At 50.5% G+C, this 26,662-nt stretch overlaps 1 protein-coding gene and 1 long non-coding RNA gene across 2 annotated transcripts; one reads left to right on the top strand and one right to left on the bottom strand.

Moving 5' to 3' along the window:
- Positions 1-137: 137 nt before the first annotated feature.
- Positions 138-18,811, top strand: MCM2 (minichromosome maintenance complex component 2). Its single transcript, XM_037524261.2, has 16 exons — positions 138-210; positions 1,114-1,355; positions 2,460-2,635; positions 3,608-3,868; positions 4,489-4,708; positions 5,011-5,218; positions 6,742-6,876; positions 7,206-7,397; positions 12,837-12,930; positions 13,780-14,030; positions 14,161-14,287; positions 14,802-14,914; positions 15,759-16,007; positions 16,977-17,159; positions 17,364-17,519; positions 17,943-18,811. The coding sequence occupies exons 1-16, from the start codon at positions 205-207 to the stop codon at positions 18,051-18,053; spliced, it is 2,724 nt and encodes a 907-aa protein (XP_037380158.1). The 5' UTR covers positions 138-204; the 3' UTR covers positions 18,054-18,811.
- LOC119256356 (uncharacterized) lies at positions 7,533-19,244 on the bottom strand. The gene is made up of 3 exons (XR_005127705.1): positions 19,034-19,244; positions 8,129-8,295; positions 7,533-7,689 (listed from the first exon to the last, which is right to left on the bottom strand). It is a non-coding gene; the product is annotated as an uncharacterized LOC119256356 (long non-coding RNA).
- Between the last annotated feature and the right edge of the window lie 7,418 nt (positions 19,245-26,662).

Here is a 26,662-nt window from a genome sequence, read left to right as displayed (position 1 = left end):
GGTGGGCGGGGCGCCGGGGTTGTGGGCGGGGCGCCGGGGTTGTGGGCGGGGCCTCTCCGCCTGGCCCGCCCCCCGCGCGCCGGCCGGACGCAGAGGACGGTGATGTCACGACGCCCAGCTCCTCCCGGCGCTTCCCGGGCTCGCCGGGTCACGTGAGCCAATTTTCGCGCGAAAACTGCCGGAGCAGCGGGGAGCAGCGCGCGGATGGCGGTGAGCGCGCGTGGGCCCGCCCGCGGGCTGGGGGGCGCGGGTGTGCGCGCGGGGTCCGGCGGCGGCCCCCGGGGCTGCCCCCCGCGCCGGCTCGGGGCGCAGGGGGCCCCCGCTGGCCCGCACGGCCGGGGGCGCGAGCGGCGGGGCGCGCGTTTCTCGTCCTCGGGCGGCGCGCATTGCTCGCCCTGCCCGGGCCGGCCCCGGATCGCCGCTTCGGGGGAGGCTGGGCCCCAGTGCGCCGGTTCGGAGCCGACTTCGCGTCTTGCTCCGCACTCGCCGGGCCTGCAAAGCCAGCGCGCTTCTGTCCCGCGCGTCCGCCCGTGAGCCGGCTCCCCGCGTGCAGCGCAGCCTCCACCAGGCACTGACCCCCGCGCGCATGCCCTGGGGGCGCGCTCTGTTCGCCTGGCGCTGGCTGTGCACGAGACAAACAAGGTCCCGCAACTTCATACACTTACTGTCATTTTTTGGTCCCTTCTCTTGTCCTTGCTGTCCCTCCCACCCGTCCATAAGATCCAGATCTCTATGTTTTGGATTTGTGCTCGTCTCCTGTGTGCTGGGCACAATGTGGGTGCTCAGATCTGTGGACATGCAAGCTTAAGGGGTGGGGGAGATGATAAACAGGTCAATTAACAAATGACCTGCCCTCCGTTGATTTGTCGTGAGGAAAACACAGAGGGAGTGGAGTGTTTGCGGAAGCCACATTCTGGCTGGGCCCCAGGAACTGGGAATCCACTGGCTCAGGAGAGCATTCCCTGAAGAGGGATCCTGCTGTCACAGTCTTAGTCTGGAAAAGGGCTTGGATTGTTGGACGACAGGAACACTGAGGAAACCTTGTGGGCAGAGAGGGCCACCTTATGATAAAAAAGAAGCCATGCCGGCCCTCACCTCCTTGATCTCTTGCAGGAATCATCCGAGTCTTTCACCATGGCCTCCAGCCCTGCCTCTTCATTGAGGCGGCGGCGCAACAACGATCCTCTGGCCTCCAGTCCTGGCCGTAGCTCCCGGCGCACTGATGCCCTCACCTCCAGCCCTGGCCGAGACCTTCCACCCTTTGAGGATGAGTCTGAGGGGCTGCTTGGCACAGAGGGACCTCTGGAGGAAGAGGAAGAGGATGGAGAGGAGCTTATTGGAGATGGCATGGAGAGGTATTTGCCTGCAAGGCTTTGCACTCCACAAGGTCTTGTTTTGCATCCTGGAGAAGTTGATAAGTCAGAGCATCCTTGCCTTTGAGTGCATCTTGGGCCAGGGTTTATTGGGAGACAGACAGGTCAACAGAACCACAGTATAGCTCCTTGTAAGTTGCTATATCTAACCTAGACTAGACCCTAAAAAGCCCTGGTTAAACCCCAACTCCATGAGGTGTGTACCCCAGGAGATACAAAGGGTCTCAATTTTGGATGGGGGATGCACACTGGGAATGCCAGCAGGGAAAATAGCAAGTCAGCCACCCAGGCTTTTCTGCAACTTAAAGGAAAGTGGGTGGGTGGATGGGTGGGGTAATCTGATCAATCAAGACTCAGTTCACTCCAGCAAACATCTGTTGGGCCTAACTGGTACCAGACCCTGTGTTAGGTACTTTCACACTTCCTAGTGAACATTCACTAAAGGTTAAAGGTTGTTGTGGCTTCGTGCTAATATCCAGTGAGCAAGGTTAGACCTCTACTTCTTTCCCCCATATACAAACAGGATTTGGTAAGTTGTATGAGAGCCGGGAGCCTCACAGAGGTGATTCTGTTGTATTTGTCTTTATTCTGACTCAGGGGGCCCAAGGCTGTGTGTATGAGAGACCTGCACAGGCCACCACAACCCTCCCCATCAGTTTCCTGTTCCCAAGCAGGATGCCCCTCTGCCCTCTCCTGTCTCTACCATCCTCTGCTTCTCCTTTGCTCTGGAGAACCAGAAACTTCTGGATAGAGGTAGCTGAGGACTAGCTGGGCTCAACTGGACTTTGTTGTTGTGACTTTAAGGAAACTAACTCTCCTGAGCTATAATTCATATAATATAAAATCCACCCTTTCTAAGACTCCCCTTCAATAAATATTCTGAGCTGCGCAGCCATTGCCACAATCTTAGATTCAGAATGTTCCTGTCATCCCATCCACTGTGTCTAGACATACTGCTCATCTGTTGGAGACACCTTTGAGCCTCTTCTGTTTCCGGTCTGGAGACTCCAGGCTGGGACTCCCGAACCTTCTGGGGCAGGCCCAGTTCCGAGTGTGGTATTAACAAGGTCCATCTGGTGTTCTCAGGGACTACCGAGCCATCCCAGAGCTGGACGTCTATGAGGCGGAGGGACTGGCCCTAGACGACGAAGACGTAGAGGAGCTGACGGCCAGCCAGAGGGAGGCGGCCGAGCGGGCCATGCGGCAGCGAGACCGGGAGGCTGGCCGGGACCTGGGCCGTATGCGCCGTGGGCTCCTATACGGTAGGTTCAGAAGCTGCACCCCTAAGGGGCCTTCCTGGCTTTGATACAGGACGGCAAGGGGCACTAAAACTGGCCAAGGATACTGCTCAGATAGTTTACTGGTCACTGTCCGAGTTCTTCACCCGTGCGCACAATTATAAGGCTCATCGGGCACAGGGTGCAACAACAGTGGGATTTATTTAACAAACCAGGGGAAAAACAGAGTTACTGTGGCAAAAAATGGCCTTTACCTCACCTGAAACAGTGCCCAGTGTTTTCCATTCCTAAACAAAAGCAGCTAAAATGGTGTCTTCCCGCCACTGAGGACCACAGCCCCTCTCTCGAAGAATAGACCACATGTCCAAGAAGGCATCTTCCTGCATCTGCCGACCTGGAGCATGCTGCAGCCAGGCTCTAGGCCAGGTTCTGACTCAGGAAGGCAGCACGAGATGCTCCGGAGCTGCCAGGATACCCCAGCGCACCACCAGACAAGCCACACTCAAGACAGCAGCTTCCGCGGCCAGACAACCCAACGAACGGCCACACTCATGCAGCGCAGCGAGGTTCCCTGCTCTGGGTCTTCGCCTTCTTTGCCAGGCTGTAACGGCAGCAAAACCAGGAACCGTTTCAGTACAAGCCTCCGAACTTTTCCTGAGGTTGGCTGCTGAAGGCCTCCATCTTCAGAGGCCCACAGCAGCCTTCTGGAAGATTGGCCGGAATCCACTGACCCCCAAATGCTAAAGATCCAAAAACCTCGAATCCCAATGACTGAATCTGTGCCCCCTTCTACAGTCCCTTATGTTACTTATCAGTCGCCCCACCCCACGATGCACTATATTTTAGCATTTTTCCTGTGACGAGTCTCACCAGCAACCCCCTCCAGGGGGTTCAGCCACTGGCTACAGCTTCAGAGCCTTGGACAGCTGGGACGGAGTGCCAGGGTAGGTAGAAGGCCTGGGAAGACTTCACTCAAAGGTGCCCCGTTACCCCCAGACAGCGACGAGGAGGACGAGGAACGCCCCTCCCGGAAGCGCCGCCAGGTGGAGCGGGCCACGGAGGATGGCGAGGAGGACGAGGAGATGATTGAGAGCATCGAGAACCTGGAGGACCTCAAGGGCCACTCCGTGCGGGAGTGGGTGAGCATGGCAGGCCCTCGGCTGGAGATCCACCACCGCTTCAAGAACTTCCTGCGCACCCACGTGGACAGTCACGGCCACAATGTCTTCAAGGAGCGCATCAGCGACATGTGCAAAGGTGGGCTTCTGCATGCCTGGCTCTCCACACCCGTCCCCCAGACTCTTCCCCCCCTCCAAAAAAAAAAACCCTGTTCATTTTGTCCCTTTAATGACATGTTAACTAGAGACATGAGCGGGGAGTATCAAGCCACTAACCCAGAGCCCAGCTGGAGCCAGAACCAAAAGTGTCTGCATCAGGCCACCCCAGCAAACTGCAGGGACCATGTCTGGACTACAGGGGGTGGTTTTGGGTGGATTTTATGGAAAGATCTACATTACCACTTTGATTAGAAAGTAGCATAATTAATGTGACCTCAGTTCCCCACAGTCCCCTCCACTTCCTTTTGTCTTCTGTTTGACACTATCTATTCATAAGTCTCCCTTCTGGCCTGGTTAGCATTTTGAGTTTGCAGCTCTCCCATAATAGGGACTCTGCATGTATTATTTAATCACCTCTAGTGACCTTGTACACGATGACATCCCCATTTTACAGATTGGGAAGTTGAGGCTCAGTACCTAAAGCACAGTAGACTTAGACGTGGGAGCTGGGCTTTCTGGCTTAAAGTAAGAGATGGGGTGGTATAGGCCTTGGCCTCCCTAGACCCCAGTCCAGTGCTTAGTTTCTCCTCTTTCCTCTAGAGAATCGAGAGAGCCTGGTGGTGAACTACGAGGACCTGGCAGCCAGGGAGCATGTCCTGGCTTACTTCCTCCCTGAAGCGCCAGCAGAACTGCTGCAGATCTTTGATGAGGCTGCCCTGGAGGTTGTGCTGGCCATGTACCCCAAGTACGACCGCATTGCCAGTCAAATCCATGTGCGCATCTCCCACCTGCCACTGGTGGAGGAGCTGCGCTCACTGAGGTGAGCTGAGAACAGCATGGGGACTGAGGGTCCAGATGCTCATCATCTTGTGGCTCAGACATCATTCGGGAGTTTGGAAAGGGCAGTAGTGGTGTGGGCAGGCCAGCAGCAATGGCCAAGGAAAGCCCTCACCCCATGAGTTTTGGCTCTTACAGGGTGCAGTCTGATGGATCTGTTGGCAACCAGGCCCCAGGTTATTGGGATCTCTAGATAGCACCTTCATGGGCAGCTCTGACCTCTCATGAAGGCGTGGGCCAGTGTAGGGGGCTCTGGGCCTCTGATACTTCCACTTGTCTTTGCAGGCAGCTGCACCTGAACCAACTGATCCGCACCAGCGGGGTGGTGACCAGCTGTACAGGCGTCCTGCCCCAGCTCAGCATGGTCAAGTACAACTGTAACAAGTGCAGCTTCGTGCTAGGGCCCTTCTGTCAGTCCCAGAACCAGGAAGTGAAGCCGGGCTCCTGCCCTGAGTGCCAGTCAGCCGGCCCCTTTGAAGTCAACATGGAGGAGGTGAGCTCACTCAGCACCTGCTGTTGGCTGACATTCTCTCATGGGGGGGTTCCAAAGTACTCAGGGTCCTCCCAGCCTCTTAGGCTAGTTGGGGGACCAGCATGGGCAGCGTGGGAAGGAAGATGAAATCATGTGTTGGCCATACCCTGGGCGAACCACAGCCATCTGTTCTACCTGTGTGGTTTGGCCTGCACAGTGATTTCAAGAATTCTAACCAATATTAAAAGCCAGATGTTTTGTTTCAAATGTCAGTTTATGGCATCTCTTGAAAAATGGAAAGATCTAGCAAGACTGAATTCTTCTTCCCTGGCTGCCCCCTGAGCAGGGCACCTGCTCTCCAGGCTATCGCTTACACAGGCCCTGCAGTGCATGTAGACTGCCTCTTGATATGTCTAGTGCATTGCTCTCTTGGGCCTTTTATTGGGGTCCCTGGGTTGTATCCACTTTAGACTCATATTCAGGCATCCCTGGGCCTTAACCCCTCAGGCACTGAACAGCCCACACATGCCATTGTAATTGAACGACTTACTCGGTGAAGTGAGGGTCCTCACAATACCTTTGGTGGATGCCTAGACTCTCCACCCCCCTTTTTGGCTGCTACCTTTTCACCACTCTGCTTCTGAGAAATGCCCTAGCTGGAGCCACTTTACCAGAGGGAGGTCACACTAGTGGCAACCTAAAACTGACTGGTTTGAAAGCTCAAGTGTGCCTTGCCTGGGGGAGGAACACTGTGAGGCTAGACTGCAGCTGAGCCCCTGCCTTCCCCCAGCCCTCCCCCACCCTGTCCAGCCTGACCACCTTCATAGCTTCTCCCTTCACAAAAGGGTCTTGCCCAGGAGCAGACTGGCAAGTTCTGTTTCTAAGGAATTTAGTGCGGGATGGATAGCTGTAGCTGAAGTTTCTGGAGGACTTGGCCAGGCATCAGCCAGTGGGTGATGTTACTTACTCTCCATCACATCCATACGGCAGGTGCTGTTGTTGACCCATTTTGTCAGTGAGGTCACTGGCCCAAGAAGTGACCCAGAGGATTAGAACTTGGGCATTTTGATCCAGAATGTGGGCTTTTAGCTGCAATATTAACGCCTTTTTTTCTAGACAACTAGAGAAGTGACCGGTGAAGTTGTGCCGCGTGGCACTTGTTGTGACATTTGACAGTAGAGTCCACACTCGTGTGATTCGCTCCCCACTGTTGGGCACTGGTTTAAGTGCAGGCGTGTGTGACTTGATTTAGTCCCGCTGTGAGGTTGCACAGCAGGGCTAGCACCCCCATTCTGTAGAGAAGGATGTACTTGCTCAGAATCACACTAGGGCACGTTGTAGACGTCCAGAGGATAGAGGCAGGAGTGGGGCCTCCACTGACTGCTGGTCACAGTGGCCTTGGGTCCATTTCCTGGTCGGTGATGTAATACTCCCCACGCCCCCTCGTGGACTGTGGTCGCAGGCAGGGGACACTGATCAGTGATTGGAGGAGTGCAGCGCTTGCCATAGGGCGAGGCCTGTGACTGTCTGTCTGTCCCACGCAGACCATCTATCAGAACTACCAGCGCATCCGCATTCAGGAGAGTCCGGGCAAAGTGGCGGCCGGCCGGCTGCCCCGCTCCAAGGACGCCATCCTCCTCGCCGACCTGGTGGACAGCTGCAAGCCGGGAGATGAGATCGTAAGTGACCGGGAGGGAGCCGCGTTGCCAAGGAAATTAGCAGGAACATTTGTGGTGGGAGCAGGTCGATGGTTGCCAGGGAGTCGGCTGAGATCTGTTCTGGAGTCCCTGGGTGAAGAGCTGGCCCTCGTGGCGGACCAGCCAGTTGGATGTTGGGGTTAGGAATAATTCAACTTCGCTTTGTGGAGTTACTTGTCTTGGTGTCTGTAGGTGACTGAGGTGGAGGGCGTGACATAGAGGAAACCGGGTGCAGCCAGCGTGGAGGTGGGCCCAGCTCCCACCTCTAGCCCGCGTTGGCCCTGCTCACCTCTTGGTCCCTCCCTCCCCAGGAGCTGACCGGCATCTACCACAACAACTATGATGGCTCCCTCAACACCACCAATGGCTTTCCTGTTTTTGCCACCGTCATCTTGGCCAACCATGTGGCCAAGAAGGACAATAAGGTTGCGGTGGGGGAGCTGACCGATGAGGATGTGAAGATGATCATCAGTCTCTCCAAGGACCAGCAGATCGGCGAGAAGGCAGGTGGAAGTCAGGCCGGGAGCTATGAGCTTTGAGGCGGCTGCAGGCTTGCTGGGGGTGCTGTGGGTACCGGAGCCTGTGACCTAGACCTTGGGATGTCCCAGCTGCCTCCGCATTCAGTCTTGACTCCCTACTCTTGGAAACTGGGCTCCCTTATTTTCATTCCCAGCATTGGCTCATTAAACTTACCCTGAGGGGGAGACCTTGTGTTGCTGGGGGAAGCAGAGACGTGGCGCGGGGATTGGCCTCTCTGAAGGCTGAGAGTGTGTCATTGGTGCCTCCCAACTCCACCTGTTAAGAGGGGGTCGTGATGAGAATTAGGTAGGTCTACAGTTCCCCTCTCCACACCCTGTGGAGCCCAGCATCACTTACGCCACCCAGGCGTCACCGGCTGTCAGGTTCCTGCCAGCACTCATTTCTCTAGAACAAATAGAATGCTTGGTTTCTATTCATAAAGGTGCTCTGCTCTTTGTACTGCTCAGGCACCCCTGCTGTGAGGCCACTGAGTTTTCTTCTCAAGATCACAGTTCCCCCCTCTTCCTCTACCCCTACCTCCTAGCTGCTCTCGAATGCAGGGGGTGTCTGACTCCCGCCAACCTCTGCCGTGCTCTTCCTAAAGAGCCCTAATTCAGTTGGGATCAATGGTTGTTTCTGGCTGGTTTGTTTAGTGATCCGGAGCCCACCCTTGCTGGTGTGTAACTCGGTGCGCGGGGCTCATTCACTCTCTCACCTCTGTCTGGGCCGCCTTTTTGAGTCTGCCGAGATTTGGGGTGTCCACAGGGGAGGCGGGTGTTTCTCCAGCCTCAGGAGGACATGACCTTCCCTTTCGCTAGTTACACGCTCAGACGTTCCAGGGTTGTGGTGAGCAGGTCGGGCATGGCTCTTGCCATCAGGTCCCTGATAATAAGCGAGAAGACAGAGAAGCAGACGTGAAACCAGTAACGGGGAAAGGAAGCTCTGACCATGGCTCGTTGCTTCCCCCTCTTCTACTCTGACCACCCCCAGGGCAGAGCTAATATGACAGGTGCTTTTATAGAATTTCACCAGCATCTGAGCTCATGTCTGGAGCAGCTGGGTCGCCCGTGTCTTATGCACACGTCAGCTCGTCTTCCGCCCTCTCACGTGGCGAAAGAGCAGTGTGCTTCGAGAACCCTCTCTTAGCCTGCACCCTCTTTCCCTCTGTGGCCATTTTTAGCCATTGGCCTCCCACTTTGCTGATCTAGCAGCCTGGGGGACCTGGTGTAGACAAACCATGCCTGGATTTTATGCCCTTGGCCTGGGCATTGCCCACCCTGCTGTGCCTCCTGCCTGCTGTTTCATCTGCCTGAGAGCCTCCGGCCCTTCTTGCTGTCTGGCGGACTTCCGTCTCTCAGGCTTCAGCTCCAGTTCACCTGTGGTGAACTCGTCGTGCTGGCTGCTCACTGTCACTTCTCTGGCTGAGATGACTCAGGGCTGGAGAGGACAATGCAAGGTCCTGCATCTCTGCGCGTGAGGCCTTTCTGGGCCCCGTAGGAAGTGAAGGCAGGAAGACACAGGGAGGCTTGGTCTGGACCTGCCTGAGACAAGGCCTCGTCTTTCAGTGCACTTTACGAGTGGATATTTTTACCAGTGACTTGAACAGCAATGTGGCAGGCACGCCCGGAAACTTGGGGGACAAAGTGAAGGAATAGCCAGCAAGACCCAAAAATGATCAGGGTCCTATGAACAATATAATCAGAAGGCCGCAGGCCTCATCCAGCCAGCTGACAGGTCTGGGTTTGTTGGTACATGGTTTTGTTTTGTTTTTGTGTGTTCCTTTTGAATTTGTATCACTCTTTAGAAATAGGAGATTTCATGTAGCCTGGATGCCCAGGGCTTGACCTCGCGGGGATGCATCCGTACTGGGTCTGTCTCCAGTGACAGCTGATGCAGCTGAGTGGCGGCTGCCCTGGCACACCAGGTGTGCACCCTCCTGTGCCCCGTCCGCCTCTGCCCTGCTCCGTGTAGCCTGATGAGCTCGTTTGTGACCCTGCTTGCTTCTCGTGGGCGCTGGCTGCGCTGGGCTGAATACTCAAAGGGGCAAGGAGGAGAATTGAGCAGTCTGCAGCCAGGCTTCCTCGGCTTCCTCGACCTAATCCTTAGTGTGAGCAGATGCGCCACCCTCGAGAGTGAGGTAGGAGAGAAGAGCCGGTGTTGTGTCGAGGTGAGTGCTGAGAAGTGCTCAGCAAGGAGCTGTTGTTTTCACAGGTTGCTACAAAAGTGAGAGTATTTGTACAAGAAATGGGTAGCAGCAGCTAGGGCAGTGGAGGCAAGAAGCATAAAGAACCCTCGGTAGGATGAAAACAGCTTCTGAGCCTGGCTCGCCAGACACTTCCGTGCACTGTCTCCACTCACGGTAGCTGTGCAGTAGGTGTTTGTCTCCATCTAGGGGTGGGCTCCGAGGGGCGGTGGGGCGTGCATGCAGATTTTAGAGGCGCTTTGGATTATGAGGGTTAAATGAAATAACTCAAGTGTTCTCCAGTTTGGGTGTCGTGCCGTCCCCTGGCAGGTCTGGGTCTGATCTTACCCCTCTAAGCAGCCATTAAGTTGACCTGTTACTCTCACAGTCGCTGGGGCAGTGCAGGGGCGCAGTGTAGACATTAACATAGGACCCCTTGCCCTCCTGTCCTGCAGGGGAGCACCCCGGATAGGGGTTGCTCTGCAGGGGAGAAACTGAGTGGGGGTGCCTGCTGCTTTGGTCCTGGAGGGAGACATTACCTCATCCTGCCAGGGTGTTCGCTATAAAAATAGCCCCAAGATATCATCTGGATAAAGAGCATTCAGGGCCTGGCAGTCTTGGCAGACCCTCAAGATGTATGGGCAGTGCGGCTATCCACAGAGGACTCTTTGCCAGCGCAGATGCAGGTTTAACAAAAGGATCATTTTATATACTGAGCACTTAGTATCTGCTGGGCACTGACCAGGTAATTTTCAGATAATGACGACACCCCTCTAACAGAGTTGTTGTGTACCTGTTTAATCAGTGAGTAAACTGAGGCACAGGGGCTTAACCAAGCTCCCGTGGCCACATCCCTGTTTGTCAGCCACTTCCCCTTGGCAGTCAGGCGCTCTCTCCAGACACTGCGGTTTGGGAGGACGCATTTGTGGTGGATCAGGTTACTGCGTGCTCTGAGGGTGCCCCCACACGAGGCCTGGCCCATGTTTTAGAACTTTCTATTACAGGAAATTTTAAACAATGGCTTTCTATGCATCTGTCATCCAGCTAGTCAGTCATTGCTGATCTCAGCTCCCGTATCTCCACCTCAGCCCCTTTAGGTTATTTTGCAGCAACTTCCAGACATAGCAGTTTATAACTGCACCTGTCTGTGTTGCTGGGAGAAAAGGCCCCCTTTAGTGAGCCTCACCACGAGTAACTAGCCACCGTGCAGCATCACATACTCAGCGGTATTCCCATTTCCCTGGTTACCTTATTTTCTTTTTTAAAAACCATTTCTTTAGAGTCAGTATCCAATAAGGTCCACATGCCGTGATTGGCTGATCTGTCTCTAGAGCCTCATAATCTTTGGGTCTTCTTTTCATCTCTTTTTCTTGAATCTTTTTGTGGAAGAAATCCGGTCATTTTTTTCCCCCCGTCGAGGTGTTGCTGATTATGTCCTTGATGAATATATGTTCCTCTGTCGCGGTGTCCTGTAAGTTGGCAGTCAGATCCATAGGCTTGATCGGACTCGGGTGGAATTCATTTTATGATTGGGTCGGGGCCACCTCAAGATGACTTGTGAGAGGTGAACTTCCTCGAGGTCCCCATCACGGATGCTGGTCTCTGAAGTCAGCAACCCGCGATGATCCTGAGCTAATCCTTCCATTCAGTGGAGTTTGCACAGTGCTGGCCCTCCAGTTCCGAGTCTTTGTTCATTCCTCACTGGCTCTTCCATAAAGAGAAACATCATTTATTCGTGACTCTTGGTATGTAGTGCTCCTATGGAAAAAAGCTCGACTGTTTCCCTTTATTCACCTGTTTTCAAAATGATAGTTCACATCCAGACGTGACCAGTGAGTGTCACTGCAAGCTAACGGACCTCAGCCTCACTGGGGTTCGGGCACTGTGGACCCATAAGATAGGCGGGCTGCTCTTGGGCGGTTCCTGCTCCATGCCTGGAATCAGCCGTTTCTCTAAAAAGCCCTGTGGGAAGTGTTACTTCCTTTCCAGGGGAAATAGTATTTTGAGACAGGACCACTGTCAGCCATGCAGCTGGACTGCCTCTCCTGGGCTGGGTTTTGTAGGAAATTTTAGAACCAGCAAAAGTATACATGTGGTGGAAACTGGCCTCCATTCCTAGCTTATTACATAAAGTGATGGCAGCAAGCCTTCCTGGCCCAGTGCCAGTGGTCCTGGCAGATCCTGTTCCAGAAGGTCACACAGCACTCCGGCCAGGGACCAGAGTAGCCATGCTTGGGATAAACTCTGAGCCTCCCCAGCTCCAGTTCCCAGAATGGGATTTCTCCCATCTTCATGCTCCCAGGGGACAGAGAGGGAGCAACTCTTGCAACTCTTCACCTGGCTGGTGGCAGCGCAGGACAGAAAGCCTGGCCTCTGGGGGTGGCTCTCCCTCACTGAGGTCAGCGCTGATTATCTTCTATGTTCCCAGCCCCCTGCTCGGACCTGTAAGGGGGGCAGTGTGTGTACCCCTCTGCTTCTGCAGAGCCCTCCACACAGAGGGCAGGGAGTTGGGAATTGTAAAACCACACCTGTGTTACATACAGGTAGAGGAGGAATCCTCTCCAAACAGCAAGACACTTCTTTACTTCTTCATTCTTCAGCTTTATCTTTAAAATTTGCCTGGTCTCTCTCTCACACATAGAAGTGGAGAACGGTTTCAGTGACTCTCCAATTGAAATGCTTCCTGGTGCACCCATTTCCCGGAAGCTCCCGCCTTTACCTGTCGCAGCCCCCCAGGAGCCAGGCACTTACCAAAGGCCTCATTCAGAGCTCACACATTCTGTGAATCAGATCGTGTTTTCTCTTTTTTTCCATTTGAGGAAATGGGCTTGAGAAGGCCTCAGCCAGCGTGAGGGGTGGTCCTGTGGTTATTGTCAAGAGTCTGACCCTCCCACACGCACTGTCTCCTGGGCCTGCATCTTGCCCCCTTTCTGTTCTCATTCTGCACACGAGGATAGTCCTTACTGAGAGGACAAAACAAAGAGGTCAGACCAAAGTTTTGTTAAGCTCTGAAGTTTTATTACTCTCAGGAAGAGCCAGCTAATTACAGGGTCCACTGTCAAAGGGCAGGGCTTGATAGAGTCATAGCTGCCATGGAGGGGTGTGTTAGGGCTGGAGGTGTCCCCATTCCGTGGGACTGGGGCACAGGTGACCTGCTGTGTATATGTGTGTGGGGTGGGGGGTGACCCAGACTCAAGAGTGGAAGTTCTTGTTCCCATTTGCGCTCTCCCTTTTCTCTCAGATCTTTGCCAGTATTGCTCCTTCCATCTATGGTCACGAAGACATCAAGAGAGGCCTGGCGCTGGCACTGTTCGGAGGGGAGCCCAAAAACCCAGGTGAGCAGCACTGGCTCGCCCCGCCTCTCCTCTGCAGTGATTGCTGTGGGGCCAGCATACCGGTGTCAGACAAGGCGGGACCCCGTATTTAAAGCTGGGGTGTCTGGCTATAGAGAACCCATTCACAGATGGGTACAGAGCTTGCGGCCTGGCCCTGGGCGTCATGTGTCCAGGAGCTGGTGGCCCTGTCACCACTACTGCCCTCCTTGGTGATTTGAGCCAATTTGTCCTTCTGTTTTATTTTTGAAATGTTCTGTCTCTTAAAAAGTTAAGCTTGCCCATGGTAACAGGATATGGCTAAGTATTATGTCATATTCTTCATCATAAAAAGTCACCAAAGGCTAAAGTCATTGGTCATCGCCCTTTCTAGTCCTCTCTGTAGGGGGCCCCGCATCAGTCAGGGTGTCCACTCCCTGTCTGTCATCTTTCTTGTAGCCGTGCACACTCATACAGAAAATGGGGTCCCATAGCGCACACGTTTCTGTTTACAAGCGTCCTGCACATGTGATGGTAACAAAGACTGTGTGCAGCTTGCTGCTTCTCCTTCATGAGCGCGCCCAGCAGCATTTTGTGATAATGTGTCCAGAGCCAGTTCATTCTTGGCAGGCGCTGTATGGCGGTCCACACAGCACAGCCTGTCCACACAGCGCAGGGTACTTAGCTGATCTGGTTGGAGAGTGTGAGTTAGCCCTACTTTTTTCATTTGTGAAGCACAGCTTCCTACTTGCTTCCTAGTATACCTGTTTCTCTGGGTTCTGTTCAAAGTGGAATTACTGGTCCTAGAGAGAGCGTTCCTTTGCCACGTGTAATAAGCAGGGGTCATCAGCTACCTGTTCCCTGCCCCTTCAGGCGGCAAGCACAAGGTGCGAGGCGACATCAACGTGCTCCTGTGTGGGGACCCGGGCACCGCCAAGTCCCAGTTCCTCAAGTATGTGGAGAAGGTGTCCAGCCGAGCCATCTTCACTACCGGGCAGGGGGCCTCAGCTGTGGGCCTCACTGCGTTTGTCCAGCGGCACCCCGTCAGCAGGGAATGGACCCTAGAGGCTGGGGCCCTGGTTCTGGCTGACAGAGGGGTGTGTCTCATCGATGAATTTGACAAGGTGGGTCCTGGGCCTGTAGGGGATAAGATTTGGGGTGTGTGGCTTCGCCTTCAGTGGAGCACTGGGGCCTCATCGAACAGACATCAGTGGGAAGAGACAGGCCGGAAGTGGGCATCTGAATCTCTTGCAGATGAACGACCAGGACAGAACCAGCATCCACGAGGCCATGGAGCAGCAGAGCATCTCCATCTCGAAGGCCGGTATCGTCACCTCCCTGCAGGCTCGCTGCACCGTCATTGCCGCAGCCAACCCCATAGGTACAGTGGGCACCACCACTGGCTGAGGGGGAACAAAGCCGGAGACCTGACTCCGGGGTCAGGAGCCCCCAGCGCCCACTGATCTTGTCACAGACCTGAGGAGGGAATTGAAACCCAGAAAGTGCTCCTCTCTGTGCTTCCTGCCAGAAGAGGGGAATAGGAGCAGGACTCAGGGTGGTTTTTGTTGAGCTATATTCTCAGAGCCACCTTGGCTGTTCTCAGAGGACAGAAGAACTGAGTGCATCGTCCAGGTTAGATGTTAGATGGTGGTTAGAGAGCACACTGGTGCTCCGGCCTGTCTTGTTCCTGGTGTTTCTCCTCGGGAGACAGTTAAGCTTTCCAGCTCAACGCCATCACAGGCAGTTGCAGAGGGAAGCCCTTTTCTGTGTCTTGTCCAGAATGCCTGAGAGACAGCAGGCGCTGAGCCCCCATCCCCTTGCGAGTCTCCTTCCCCTTACTGAAATGATGTGGGGTAGGAGCCGCCTATAGCTAAGAGGTACCTTTGTGTTAACAGGAGGCCGCTACGACCCTTCACTGACCTTCTCAGAAAACGTGGACCTCACAGAGCCCATCATTTCCCGCTTCGATGTCCTGTGCGTGGTGAGGGACACAGTGGACCCCGTCCAGGTACAGCCACACACCCTGGCGTCTGGAGCAAGGCTTGGCCATGGTGCACCAGGCACTGGCAAGGGGTGCTACAGTGACCAGATTCATCCTAGATTTCTCTTTCCTGTGCCAGCCCCTCACCCAGCATAACATCTGCTTCCAAGTCCTGTTAGGCCTGTCGCCTGAGTCCACATCCCGTTGCTTCTCACTGCAGCCTGAGTCTCGGCCCCTCTTGTTCTGACCTAAAGTGCTGCTGTGTCACTGATGAGTCTCCTGGCCTCCCCTCATGCCCACTTTGTCCTTCTGCAGTTAGAAGCCAGCCCGTCTTTTGAAAACCTAAATCATAAATCACATTGTGCCCCTCCTTAAAACTTGCTTGCAGCTTCCTCCCGTCCCAGCATAAACTCCACCGTCCTGCCCAGGACAGCCATCCTCGGGATGGGTTCTGTGCCCATCCTCCACCCTTCCACATTGCCCTCCTCCGAGGTGCCAGGCCTCTGGCTGTACACTTGGTCTTTTCTCTTCCCAGAAGGCTCTTCTAGATTGTCAAGTGACGGAAGCGCTCTGGCACCTTGGCTGCAGGAGTCTCCAGGGGCCTTGAGCTTGTTGCCCTATTTTCTCTTTATAGTACCTGTAATTTTTGTAGTTAATTTTAAAAAGTATTGTCTGCTCTCCTCTCACTAGGAGGTGAGCTCCGCCAGGGCTCAGCCATTTGTGCTGGCACTGGGAGCTGCCCAGCGTGCAGAGGTACAGGGTGCCTGTTACTGGGAGGACATTGCTCCCAGCACTTAACAGCTTACACTGACGTCCAGCCAGGTCACAAGCACGACTCACCCCGTGACCTGTTCTCTCCCGTCTGTCTTAGGATGAGATGCTGGCCCGATTTGTGGTCGGCAGCCACGTCAGACACCACCCCAGCAACAGGGAAGAGGGGCTGGGCAGCGGCGATGCCCCGGTGCCGGCCATGCCCAACACATACGGCGTGGAGCCCCTGCCTCAGGAGGTCCTGAAGAAGTACATCATCTATGCCAAGGAGAAGGTCCACCCGAAGCTCAACCAGATGGACCAGGACAAAGTGGCCAAGATGTATAGTGACCTGAGGAAAGAGTCCCTGGTGAGGGTCGTGTGCAGATGGGGAAGCTCACAGAAGCAGAGGGTCATCCAAACAGTGGGGGAGCTGGAGGGCCTTACCTGAGCCACACCCCCTAAATGTGTGTGCTGCTGGCTCTCTGGGTAGGACCTGGGTCTTCTGATGATTGGCCACTGATTGATTAAACTCCATGTTGACTTTTACATGTGACTTTTATCTCACCCAGATGAGCACGTGGTCTGTACTGGTTTTGGTTTCGTTTCTCTCATAAAGGACCGAGAATTTAAAGGCAGCTTGCAAACAGAACACAGAATTTTTGTAGATTGGCCTGGTTTGCCCACTGCTATCTAGATACCTACTTTTTTTTTTTTTTTTTTAAGATTTACTTATTTATTTATACAAGAACTGGGGTACAGGCCAGATGTGCGGGAGGGTGAGAAGATTCACCAGAGACAGAGCAGGGAGCAGAACAGGCAGACTGACGAAATACACTGCTGAGGGGAGCAGCGGGCGAGACAGGAGAGGTCTGCTGCGCCATGTGGGACCTTCGCCAGCCGGCCAGGATCAAACCCCCACTGCAGACTGTGGACAGCTTCACAGCACGGCGCTCAACTGCGTGCGCCACCAAGGGAGGCCCTAGATAACTACTTTTATTTATTTATTTTTTACTTTTTAACTTGCTCAAGTCTTTCACAACATTTAACTTAGTTTTCATAGAAACCAAGTGCAGCTTTATTTTCGCACCTCCATGGCACTGGAACCTGCAGTGCTGGAACATGAAAGTGGCGAAAGCAGCTGCTGCAGAGCTCATGGACTCTGGGGGGCACACCACAAGCTGGTGGGGCAGCCAGAGTGTGCGCTCACCTGGTGGCTCAGGCAGGCCCTTGCCCTGCAGGACTGTTAGACGAGCATCCAGGCCACTGGTGGGGTCACTTCTCCATTTCCCTGCTCTCTGTCCTGTCTGACAAGATCTGACACCATCTACCTCTCCAGGCCACGGGCAGCATCCCCATCACAGTGCGGCACATCGAGTCCATGATCCGCATGGCAGAGGCTCATGCGCGCATCCACCTGCGGGACTACGTGATCGAGGATGACGTCAACATGGCCATCCGGGTGATGCTGGAGAGCTTCATTGACACGCAGAAGTTCAGTGTCATGCGCAGCATGCGTAAGGTAGGTGGAGCTGAGGCCCGGCAGCACTGCTCTGCACATGGCCCTGGGTATTGCCATCCTCCCCTGGCTGCTGTGTGTCCCTGAGCTGGCAGCTCTGGCAGGTGGAGAAGGGAGTGGGTAGAAGGGGCACTGGTTGTCCTGTAGGTGCTTTGAGGTTCCTGCTCGGGAGCCATGTCGACTGACTTCGGTTTTTCTGCCCTGCAGACCTTTTCCCGCTACCTTTCCTTCCGGCGTGATAACAACGAGTTGTTGCTCTTCATACTGAAGCAGCTAGTGGCAGAGCAGGTGACGTATCAACGGAACCGCTTTGGGGCCCAGCAGGACACAATTGAAGTGCCCGAGAAGGACTTGGTGGACAAGGTAGGGGCTCTAGGGGAGAATGCTTGCTGCCTGGGGTTCACCTTTGGGCGGAAAAGTCCTTTCTCCGTCATAAACTGGGCAGGTCTGGAGCGACAGCCATTTATTGAGCGAGTGTAATGCACTGAGCACCTTTCTGTGCTCTTAGAATCTTGACAGCAGTCAAAGGAGGGGTGCTTTGTTGTAGCATCCCACCCCTATAGAGGGCAGCCAGGTAGCTTGTCCAAGTTTACAGTTGACTAGAACTGGTGGAGCTAAGATTCCAAGCTCTAAGACTTCAGGTCCAGACCCAGACCCTGATTCAGGTGCTGCCTCCACCCCCTCCTGCGGAGGGCAGCCCATCCTGCCTGTAATGGACAGACCTTAGACTCACACCATAACCTTCAACTCTCACGGCTCACCTGATTTCACCTGACCTCCTTGCAGGCTCGTCAGATCAACATCCACAACCTCTCCGCCTTTTACGACAGTGAGCTCTTTAGGATGAACAAGTTCAGCCATGACCTGAAGCGGAAAATGATCCTGCAGCAGTTCTGAGCACCCACAGCTGCTGTGCCTCTGGCCGGGACCCGGGCGGTGCTCACTTTGCTCAGACAGGAGCCCAGACCCAGAGCTCCTGGGCATGGTGTGGCCCAGCTGCTGTGGACCTCCTGGCTGCCCCACACTTCCTGGGCTCAGGCTCGGACTGAGAATGATGGTATTTATTTCCTTGGCTCCTCTTTGCTTTTTGACCTCTTAGGTGGACATACTTTGTCAACATTTTTTAAGAACCACTCGGCAGCCTACCCCCTGCCCACAGGAGGCTTGTCTCCATTCAGTGCCTTGGATGGGAGTCACTTGTGTTCAGGAACCTGCAGTCTGTTGGGGGACTGAGTGGATTCAGGGTGTTATAAGAACTGTTGCCCTCTTGGTATAAGGTCCAAGTCCCGGTTGCTTCTGCCTCCTTTGCCAGAGAGCAAGTTCACGGTAATGGTAGGGTTCTTCTGAGCTCTGTCCTAAGGTTTCCTTAGGCTTCTGTGGGCAGAAGTGAGCACACAGCCCCCCACCCCACACACACACCCTCTGGAATGGCGGGCCTGGCTGGCTTCCACCTGCAGGGATGCAAGTAGGGAGGGTTGACATGATGGTGAGGACTGGCCCCTGACCAGGAGCTCCGCTCGCCATCACCCTCATGTCTTCTCCTGCCTGACCATTTCCCTGTTCTCTTGTGTGTACATTGAGTTTTTGTTTCTGTGGTTTTAACTTTTAATAAAATTGAATAAAATCTAAATATTGGTGTTTGTTGGTCTCAGCGCTGTCTCAATGTTATAACACAGGCTCTCCAGGGCTTCCCTGAAGGCCCACTCCCTCTTCCTCCTTTGGTTTTCTGTAGGAAGTAGATCAGGGTAGACGGGCTGTTTTGATTGAAAGTGGAGAAAGCCAAACAGGTATGGTTTGCTCTTAAATTCATTTGGTCTCCACCCGATCCAACTGCCCCAGGGATGGATGGACACCTGTAATTCCTAGTGTTTTTTTACCTGAGATCTGGTAGAATTGTCTCACTGCATCTTCTCTAGCCCATGGTTTCCTTCTGGAATCATCCAGTGATTTTTTTTCATGTGAAAGCTCTGCAGATATTTGAAACCAGTAATTCTGATTCTCATTTAACTTTTCTTCCACAAATCCTTGTAAGCCTAATAAATTGCAGGCACTGACAGAAAAATCAGATGTTGTCTCCTGTTGGGGAGAGGGGGAGAGTTAGACACCAGTTTAGGGAAAGAGTTATGAGGACAATCACTTATGCAGCTGAGTTGGGAGTGGCCTTAATGAGGGGCCTTGTGAAGGTGAGCTCTTCACAAAGAGGGGTAAGGAAGCAGCTGCAAAGAAAGTGAGTGGGCGTAACAGAACTGGGTCTAGGGTTGAGGGCATAGGCAGGTGGAAGGCAGACTTGCAGAGAGCAGGCTGGAAGACTGTTCTACATCCAACATTACTGATGCCAGCCTTGACTTGGTACACCAGGCTTCCAGTTCTCTGCAGTCACAGACTGGGTGTCATTTAACTCAGCTCTGACACTGCCTGGCGTTAGCGCAGACCCCACATATTAAGAGCTCAGTCCCACCAGTCTGTCCCCAACTTAAGGTCCCAGTCACAAGTAGTGGGTCTTTTTACCTTGGCTATAAATCAGAGGTTCCCATGAGCTCGTTTGGTAATTTGTCAACTGCCTCAGAACCCAGGGCAACATTTTAGTTACTATACTCTTCCTGATTTATTACGGCAGTCACACTGAAGGATCCAGGGGAACAGCCAGATGAAGGGGTACATCCAAGGATCCCCAGCACAGGGGCTGCTGTCCCTGTGGAGTAGGGTGTGTGCTTGTTCTCTAGCTGGAAGCTCACTGAACTCAGGGTTTATGGAGGCCTCACTGCACAACCATGATGATCAAATCATTGTTCATTAGTGATTGACAAAATCTGGTTTCTCCTTCCCAGAGTTCAGTGGTGGAGCTGAAATCCCCCAGCCTTCTAATCTCTTGGTTTGGCTCTCCTGGCACCCAGCCCCATATTTAGGGGCTTCCCAAAATTCACCTCTTTAACTGCAATGTTTGAAAGGTGCTTGTTCTAACTAACAAAAGACACTGCTTGTTCTTTTAGCGCTGAGCTGTTTCAGCTAGTAAAGACCCAAATATACCACAAAAGGTCCTCCTGTGCCGCGAGCAGTTTGCAAATTACAAGGGCTTTAGGAGCTCTGGCCAGGAGCCAGGAACGAAGACCAAAATGTACATTTAAGATGTCACAATATTACACAGGTGTAACAAGACCTCTAGTCTATGACAGTACAGGTCTTGAGGCTCCGAAGCAGGAGAGGAAATGGTCTAGCGTATTTTACAAGGAGATCCTTGCCACTGTAAATTGTACTAAAAGAACAGAAGGCTATCACGTAATCTAGAATTGGCAGTGGTCAGGACAAAGGGATGGCAGAAAGCAGGCATATATGAGATGCATTCTGCAGATTATAGACAAAATTTAGTGATGAGGAAGAAGTGGGAGAGGGAGAAAAGAAGCTATGGGTAATGACCAGGTTTCTGGCTTGTGAAATAGGTTGAGGCTTAGCAGGGAGAAGCAGGAGTTTCATTTTAGAGATGCACACAGGGTCGTGAACTTTGCAGAGTTGAGTGTGGAGTGCTGATCAGTCGTTGGGCAAGAGCTGCAATCATCTGTCGGCTGTCACCGAGGGCTGGGTAATCACAAGGCAGCCTGCACAGAGAAATGATCGCTGGAAGAGAATTGAGTGCATATCATTTGAACCAGCAAAGGACATTCAGAACAGGGCCCGGGGTGGGAGGGAAGCTAGGGGAGAGAAGAAGAAAGAAGAAAAAAATTCAAGAAGCCTGAGGTCAATCGGGACTGTGTAGCTAAAAGATCAGGTAAAATGACAACCCCATCCACTGCACCATGTTTCATAAAATGCCATCTATTATCAGAATCACCATTATTTTATGTGCTACTAAGAAAAATGCTAACATTTGGAATGATTAGATGCCATCAACCATAAGACATGCCCGTTTAAAATGTTGGGAAATTGTTTTAAATGGACATTTTAAGTTGAAATACATTATTTGTGGTAATGCGCCTAGCAGTTTCAATGCAGTGAGTTGAATTAGGGGGAGATAAGGAAGTAGAAACTGTCTGTGTAGAAACTTGTGAGAAGTTTTGACTCTGAAGGCAAAATGTAAAATGGGGGCCTCCCCGGTGGCACAGCGGTTGAGCGCTGGGTTGCGAAGCTGCCTGCTGCCTGCTGCCTCTGTGGCGCCGGTTCAATCCCCGGCTGCTCCCCGGCCACCGGAGGAGGGTCCCACATGGCACGCAGACCTCTCCTGCCGCCCGCTGATCCCCTCAGCAGTGTACCTCGGTCCTTCTGCCTGCTCTGCTCCTCAGTCCTTCTGCCTGCTCTGCTCCCTGCTCTGGCTCTGGTGAATTCTCTCACCCTCCCGTGCTTCTGACTGTACCCAGTGCATGTATAAACAAAACAAACAAACAAACAAACAAATAAATAAATAAATAAACATGCCTCTATTAAAAAAAAAAAGAATTTAAAAAAAAAATAAATAAAATGTAAAATGGGACAGTTGGCAAAGTATATATATATATATATATATATATATATATATATATAAAGGGAAGACTTTCCTTTGGTATTTATTTATTTTAGGATTGGATAAGTAAAGCTTTTAATCACACAAACATGTAAGAGTTTGCTAATGGATAATATGAAAGAAAACTGAGTAAAAAAATACGATGTCAAAGAATGTGCTCTCATCTATGTAAACATTTTAAATACACCAATACTACATACGGCTCATTAGTATGCATATGTGTGTAAGTATGTTAAAAATAATACGAAATGTATGCATGTACCTTCTTGGGCTTTTTAAGTGACAGGTTTATTGAAATACAATTTACATACCTTATGATTTTAAATGTATAATTTGATGGTTTTAGCATACTTGGAGTTGTGTGACCATTATCACAATCAATTTTAGAACATTTTTATCACTCCTTGGCCCCCAAATAAAGCTCTATACCCATTGGCAGCTCTAACCCCCAGACTCCCAGTCCTGGGTAACCACAAGTCTATTTTCTGTCTCTATAGATTTGCCTATTCTGGGCATTTCACCTAAATGCTGAGCTTTTGGTACCACTTCAGAAACCACTGCCTAAAAGAAGGTCATGAAAATAGACATATTTTCTTCTATTAGTTTTATGTTTTAGCTCTTCCATTTAGGTCTTTGAGCCATTTGGGGTAAACTTTTGTATGTGGTGTGAGGAAAAGGTACAGCTTGACTCTTTTACATGTAGAAATCCAGTTGTCCCAGTATCAGTTATTGAAGATACTATTCTCCCTCCATTGAACTGTTTGGCAAATCCATTCACTGTAAGTGTGAGGGGTTATTTCTGAACTCGCAACATTATTCCAAGTATATGCATGTCCTGTGCCATTGTCAACTTTGTTGTTCTCAAGATTATTTCAACTCTCCTGGATCCCCTGACTTCCAACATGAAGTTTAGAATCACCTTGTCAGCTTCTGTAAAACAGCCGGCAGGAATTTTGATAGGACTGCACTGAATATATAGATCAATTTTGGGATTGTCCTTTTAACAAATTTGATCTTTTGACCCATGAAAAAAGGAATGTCTTTCCACTTATTTAGCTCTTCTTTGATGTCATCCAACAATGTTTGTCGTTTTCAGAGTAAGTTTGGCACATATTTCATACATTTATTCATATTTATACTGCTTGACGTTGTAAATTGGATTATTTTCTTAAATTTCTTGCAATTTGATTAGTTTTCTATTACTGTCATAATAGCTTATAATGAACTCAGTAACTCAAAATACCACAAATTTATTATCTTGATTTTGAAGGTCAACGCTCTGACATGGTTCTTACTGGACTAAAGTCAAGGCGTCAGCAGGACTGTATTTCTTCTGCAGGATCAAGGGGAGAATCCATTTCTTTGCCTTTTGCACCTTCCAGAGGCTGCCTGTATTCCGTGCCTCATGGTCCCTTCCTCTATTTTCAAAGCCAGCTTTGCATCACTAGGAGCTCTGCTTCCCTCCACATATCTTCCTTGAATTTTGACCCTTCTTCCCTTTTCCAGTAGTAAAGACCCTGTGCTCACACTGGGTCCACCTGGATGATCCAGGATACTCTTCCATCTCAAGAGCACAAGATTATCCACAAAGTCCCTTTGCCAGACGAGGCGACATATTCACAGGCTCTGGAGATTAGGATAGAGTCCTTGTTCTGCCTACCATGAAAGTTCATTTCCTTTATCAGGCCTTATTACATTATCTCTCACAGAATATTCAATATTTGTGGGGCAGATGAATATCCTCCTCTTTTTTCCTCATTTGAATGGATTGCTTCTAATGTTCCTTCATTAAGCATAATAGTCGTCGTGGGTTTCTTGGACATAACCCTTGATTTAATTAAAGCTTCTTTCCATTCCTTGTTTGCTAATAATGCTTTGTTCCTATTAGCAGAAGTAGATGTAAAGCTTCATTACATGTTGTTTCTGGGTTCATCTGCTGAGAAAGATTTTTCCTTGACTCTCTTAATGCCGAGAACAAAATTAGTGGCTCTTTCTAATATTCAATCAATCTTACATCTCTAGGGGAAGCCCTACTTCATCTTGCTATAGTGATATTTTTTAATAGATTGCTGCAATCAATTTGCTCATATTTCCTTTATGAAAGTTAATCTGTGTTTGGTAAGATTGGCTTCAGGTTTTTGTTTGTCTTATTCTTAGCTGTTTTGATATCAGGGTTATACTAGTCTCACAAAGTGAATCGAGAAGCGTTCTAACTTTGCTTTGGAAAAGTTTATATATTGAAGGTTTGATAAGAGTACATTCATTCCAGATGAGTCTTACTCTTTTTTAAGGGTATGTTTCTACTCTCTTTTTATTTCCCCCATTGTTATTTTTTGGTTTAGATTTTCCACTACTTGAATCGATTTCAGTAATTTGTGTTGTCCTTAAAAATATTCATTTCATTAAATATTTAAAATTTTACTGATAAATTACATGTCAAGTTTTGTTTAAATTTTAAAATCTTATTTGCAGTCTTACTCTCTTTTTCATTTCTAACAGTATTTGTCTTCTTTTTTTTTTCTTGAGGTTAAATGTTTGACTATTTATTCTCTTTTTTAATAACAAATCTTATCAATTAGTACTACTGGGTTTTGCTGTTATTTTAACAGTTGAAATTTACTGATGTGTGTGTGGGGGGGTGGGGTTTGAAGTGTCTAAACAGAATGCTTAGTTCATTTACCTTTAATCAATTTTTTTCCTAATAAATGTACTTGCAGTTATAAAATTGCTTCTGTGAATTGCTGGCTGCATCCCATGGATTTTGATATGGAATGTTCTCACATTGTCATCAATTTATTTTTTTTAAAGATTTATTTATTTATACAAGCACTGGGGTACAGGCCAGAGGCACAGGAGGGTGAGAGAACTCACCAGAGAAAGAGCTGGGAGCAGAACAGGCAGAAGGACTGAAATACACTGCTGAGGGGAGGAGAGGGCAAAACAGGAGAGGTCTGCCGTGCCATGTGGGATTCTCCCTGGCTGGCTGGGATCGAACTGGCGCTGCAGAGGCTGCGGACAGCTTTACAACACTGCGCTCAACCCGCTGCGCCACCAGGGAGGCCCCATTGTCATTAATTTCTAAGTAGACTAAAATTTATCTTGTAATTTACTCTTTAACCTAAGAGTTATTTAGAAGGACATACATTCTGGGCTGTGGTTTTCCCTGTCAATTAAATCTCATTTGTGATCTTTCAAGTGATTCCTTAAATTTTAGAACTGTCAGTCGATCCCACCTTGTCTTCTAGTGTGTTCGGCTTATTTGTGTGCATGCGCCTTTCCTCTCATTTCTAGGAGTCAAGGGCAGGAGGGGAAAGCAGGCACATGTAGTCGGCCTGCCAGCAGCTGCCCTCTCTCCCCAGGTTTTTTTGTGGGACATTGTAGATCATGCTTGTATCTAGAGATTGATCCAGAAGAGAGACTGACACTGTCAGGAAGATACCCTGAGATGGAAGTCCTTGACAAGGAGACAAATTATGCTGAGATGAGCCTGGATGGTGGAAACTGGCCTGTGATAAAGGACTGGCATTTCCCTCACTGCAACAGAGGAAAGGACAGAAGCGGAGGGGTCCAGAGCATTTTCTCTTTTCAAAGCCAGACACCTTCGACTTTTAACTGTCTTTCAGTCTTCCTGGATTTCTCCTCTATCACCTGATCCTTCCCAAAAAAGAAAAGGTTATTATAAAAACATGATGTTGATGAAGTTCAAGCAGCTCAGAATAACAGGCTCATTCACCCCCTTGTTCTGGGTATTGTACTCATTTTAAGCCCAAAACTACTTTACACTTTGTAGCAATTATTTATTTGTAGGTTTTTCATGTGAACTGTTACAAGTTAGGCCTCTTCTAATTTGTACTTCCACAGAGCATAGCACCAAACCCCATATCAACAGGACTCCATGCGGTCATTCTTCAAGTCCTGTTACTTTTGTGTCTGGAGTCTTCTCAACCTGGATATGCTGGTCTAGGTGGGACCTTCACCATGTGCCTCCGGGAGCTACTGCAGCAATCTTCCCACTGACTGTTTTGCTCATTCTCACATCTCTAGTCTTCCTCCCATTGTTTTCAGAATTGTCAGTCGTCTTCTTCTTTTTTTTTTTTTTAAAGATTGATTTATTTATGCATACAAGAACTGGGGTACAGGCCAGAGGTGTGGGGGGTGAGAGGATTCACCAGAGACAGGGTGGGGAACAGAACAGGCAGACTGACTGAAATACACTGCTGAGGGGAGCAGCGGTCAAGTCAGGAGAGGTCTGCTGAGCCATGTGGGTAGCTCCCTGGCTAGGGATTGAACTGATGCTGCAGCGGCTGCAGATAGCTTCATAGGTTGCGGCTTAACCCCTCGTGCCACCAGACTTGTCAGTCTTAAAGACTGAATCACACCAGTATTTCTATTTAAGGAATGAACTTAAGGATGAAGTTCAAGTTTCATCACAACATTCATGATCCTTCACATCAGGTCCTTTCTAGAACTCATAATGTCCATCCAGTAAAACAGGCTGTGGAGTTTAAATGAAATGGTGTAGTTCTGTAATTAAATAAGAATTTCTTTACCTAGAAACTCCAATTTTATGTTACTGCTTTTCATTATGTTCTTAGTCACTTTTTGCTTGTTTCTCACTTTCTCATTTATAACATAAGGACTATGACTTTGTACAGATTAAGCAAGAAGTTCATTAGGATAGTCAGTAAGCCAACTAGTTTTATGATCCTGTTTTCTGTCCACTCCTAATCATGAAGCTTGTCATCCTGCTAAACATGAAATGCCAGGTACCATCTCACCGCACTGTATTTGCTCATGTGCTTTCCTTTGCCAGGGACCTATTTACAGCCTGCCCGCCTCCATCCTAAGTCTTTTTTCTCCTAAGTATTTGGTTCTGGTAAAATCCTCTGAGATCATCCACCGCGTCTTGTATATACCCTTAGAGAGAAGGCTGAGGGCATCATTTGCAAATCACATTCAATATTTTTTTTTTAATTTTAAAAAAGTATTTTCAGAATAGTCTATAAAGTGATAT

The sequence above is a fragment of the Talpa occidentalis genome, unplaced genomic scaffold (genome assembly GCF_014898055.3).
Source record: "Talpa occidentalis isolate TD23 unplaced genomic scaffold, MPIMG_talOcc4v2.1 talOcc4.10, whole genome shotgun sequence".
NCBI classification, from domain to species: Eukaryota; Metazoa; Chordata; class Mammalia; order Eulipotyphla; family Talpidae; genus Talpa; species Talpa occidentalis.
This window is presented reverse-complemented; position numbering and strand designations above follow the sequence as displayed.

Coding starts and splice junctions, on each gene's coding strand:
- MCM2 (XM_037524261.2), top strand. Junction 16,008..16,976: donor ACCTGAGGAAAGAGTCCCTG/GTGAGGGTCGTG, acceptor CTACCTCTCCAG/GCCACGGGCAGCATCCCCAT. Junction 17,160..17,363: donor TCATGCGCAGCATGCGTAAG/GTAGGTGGAGCT, acceptor TCTGCCCTGCAG/ACCTTTTCCCGCTACCTTTC.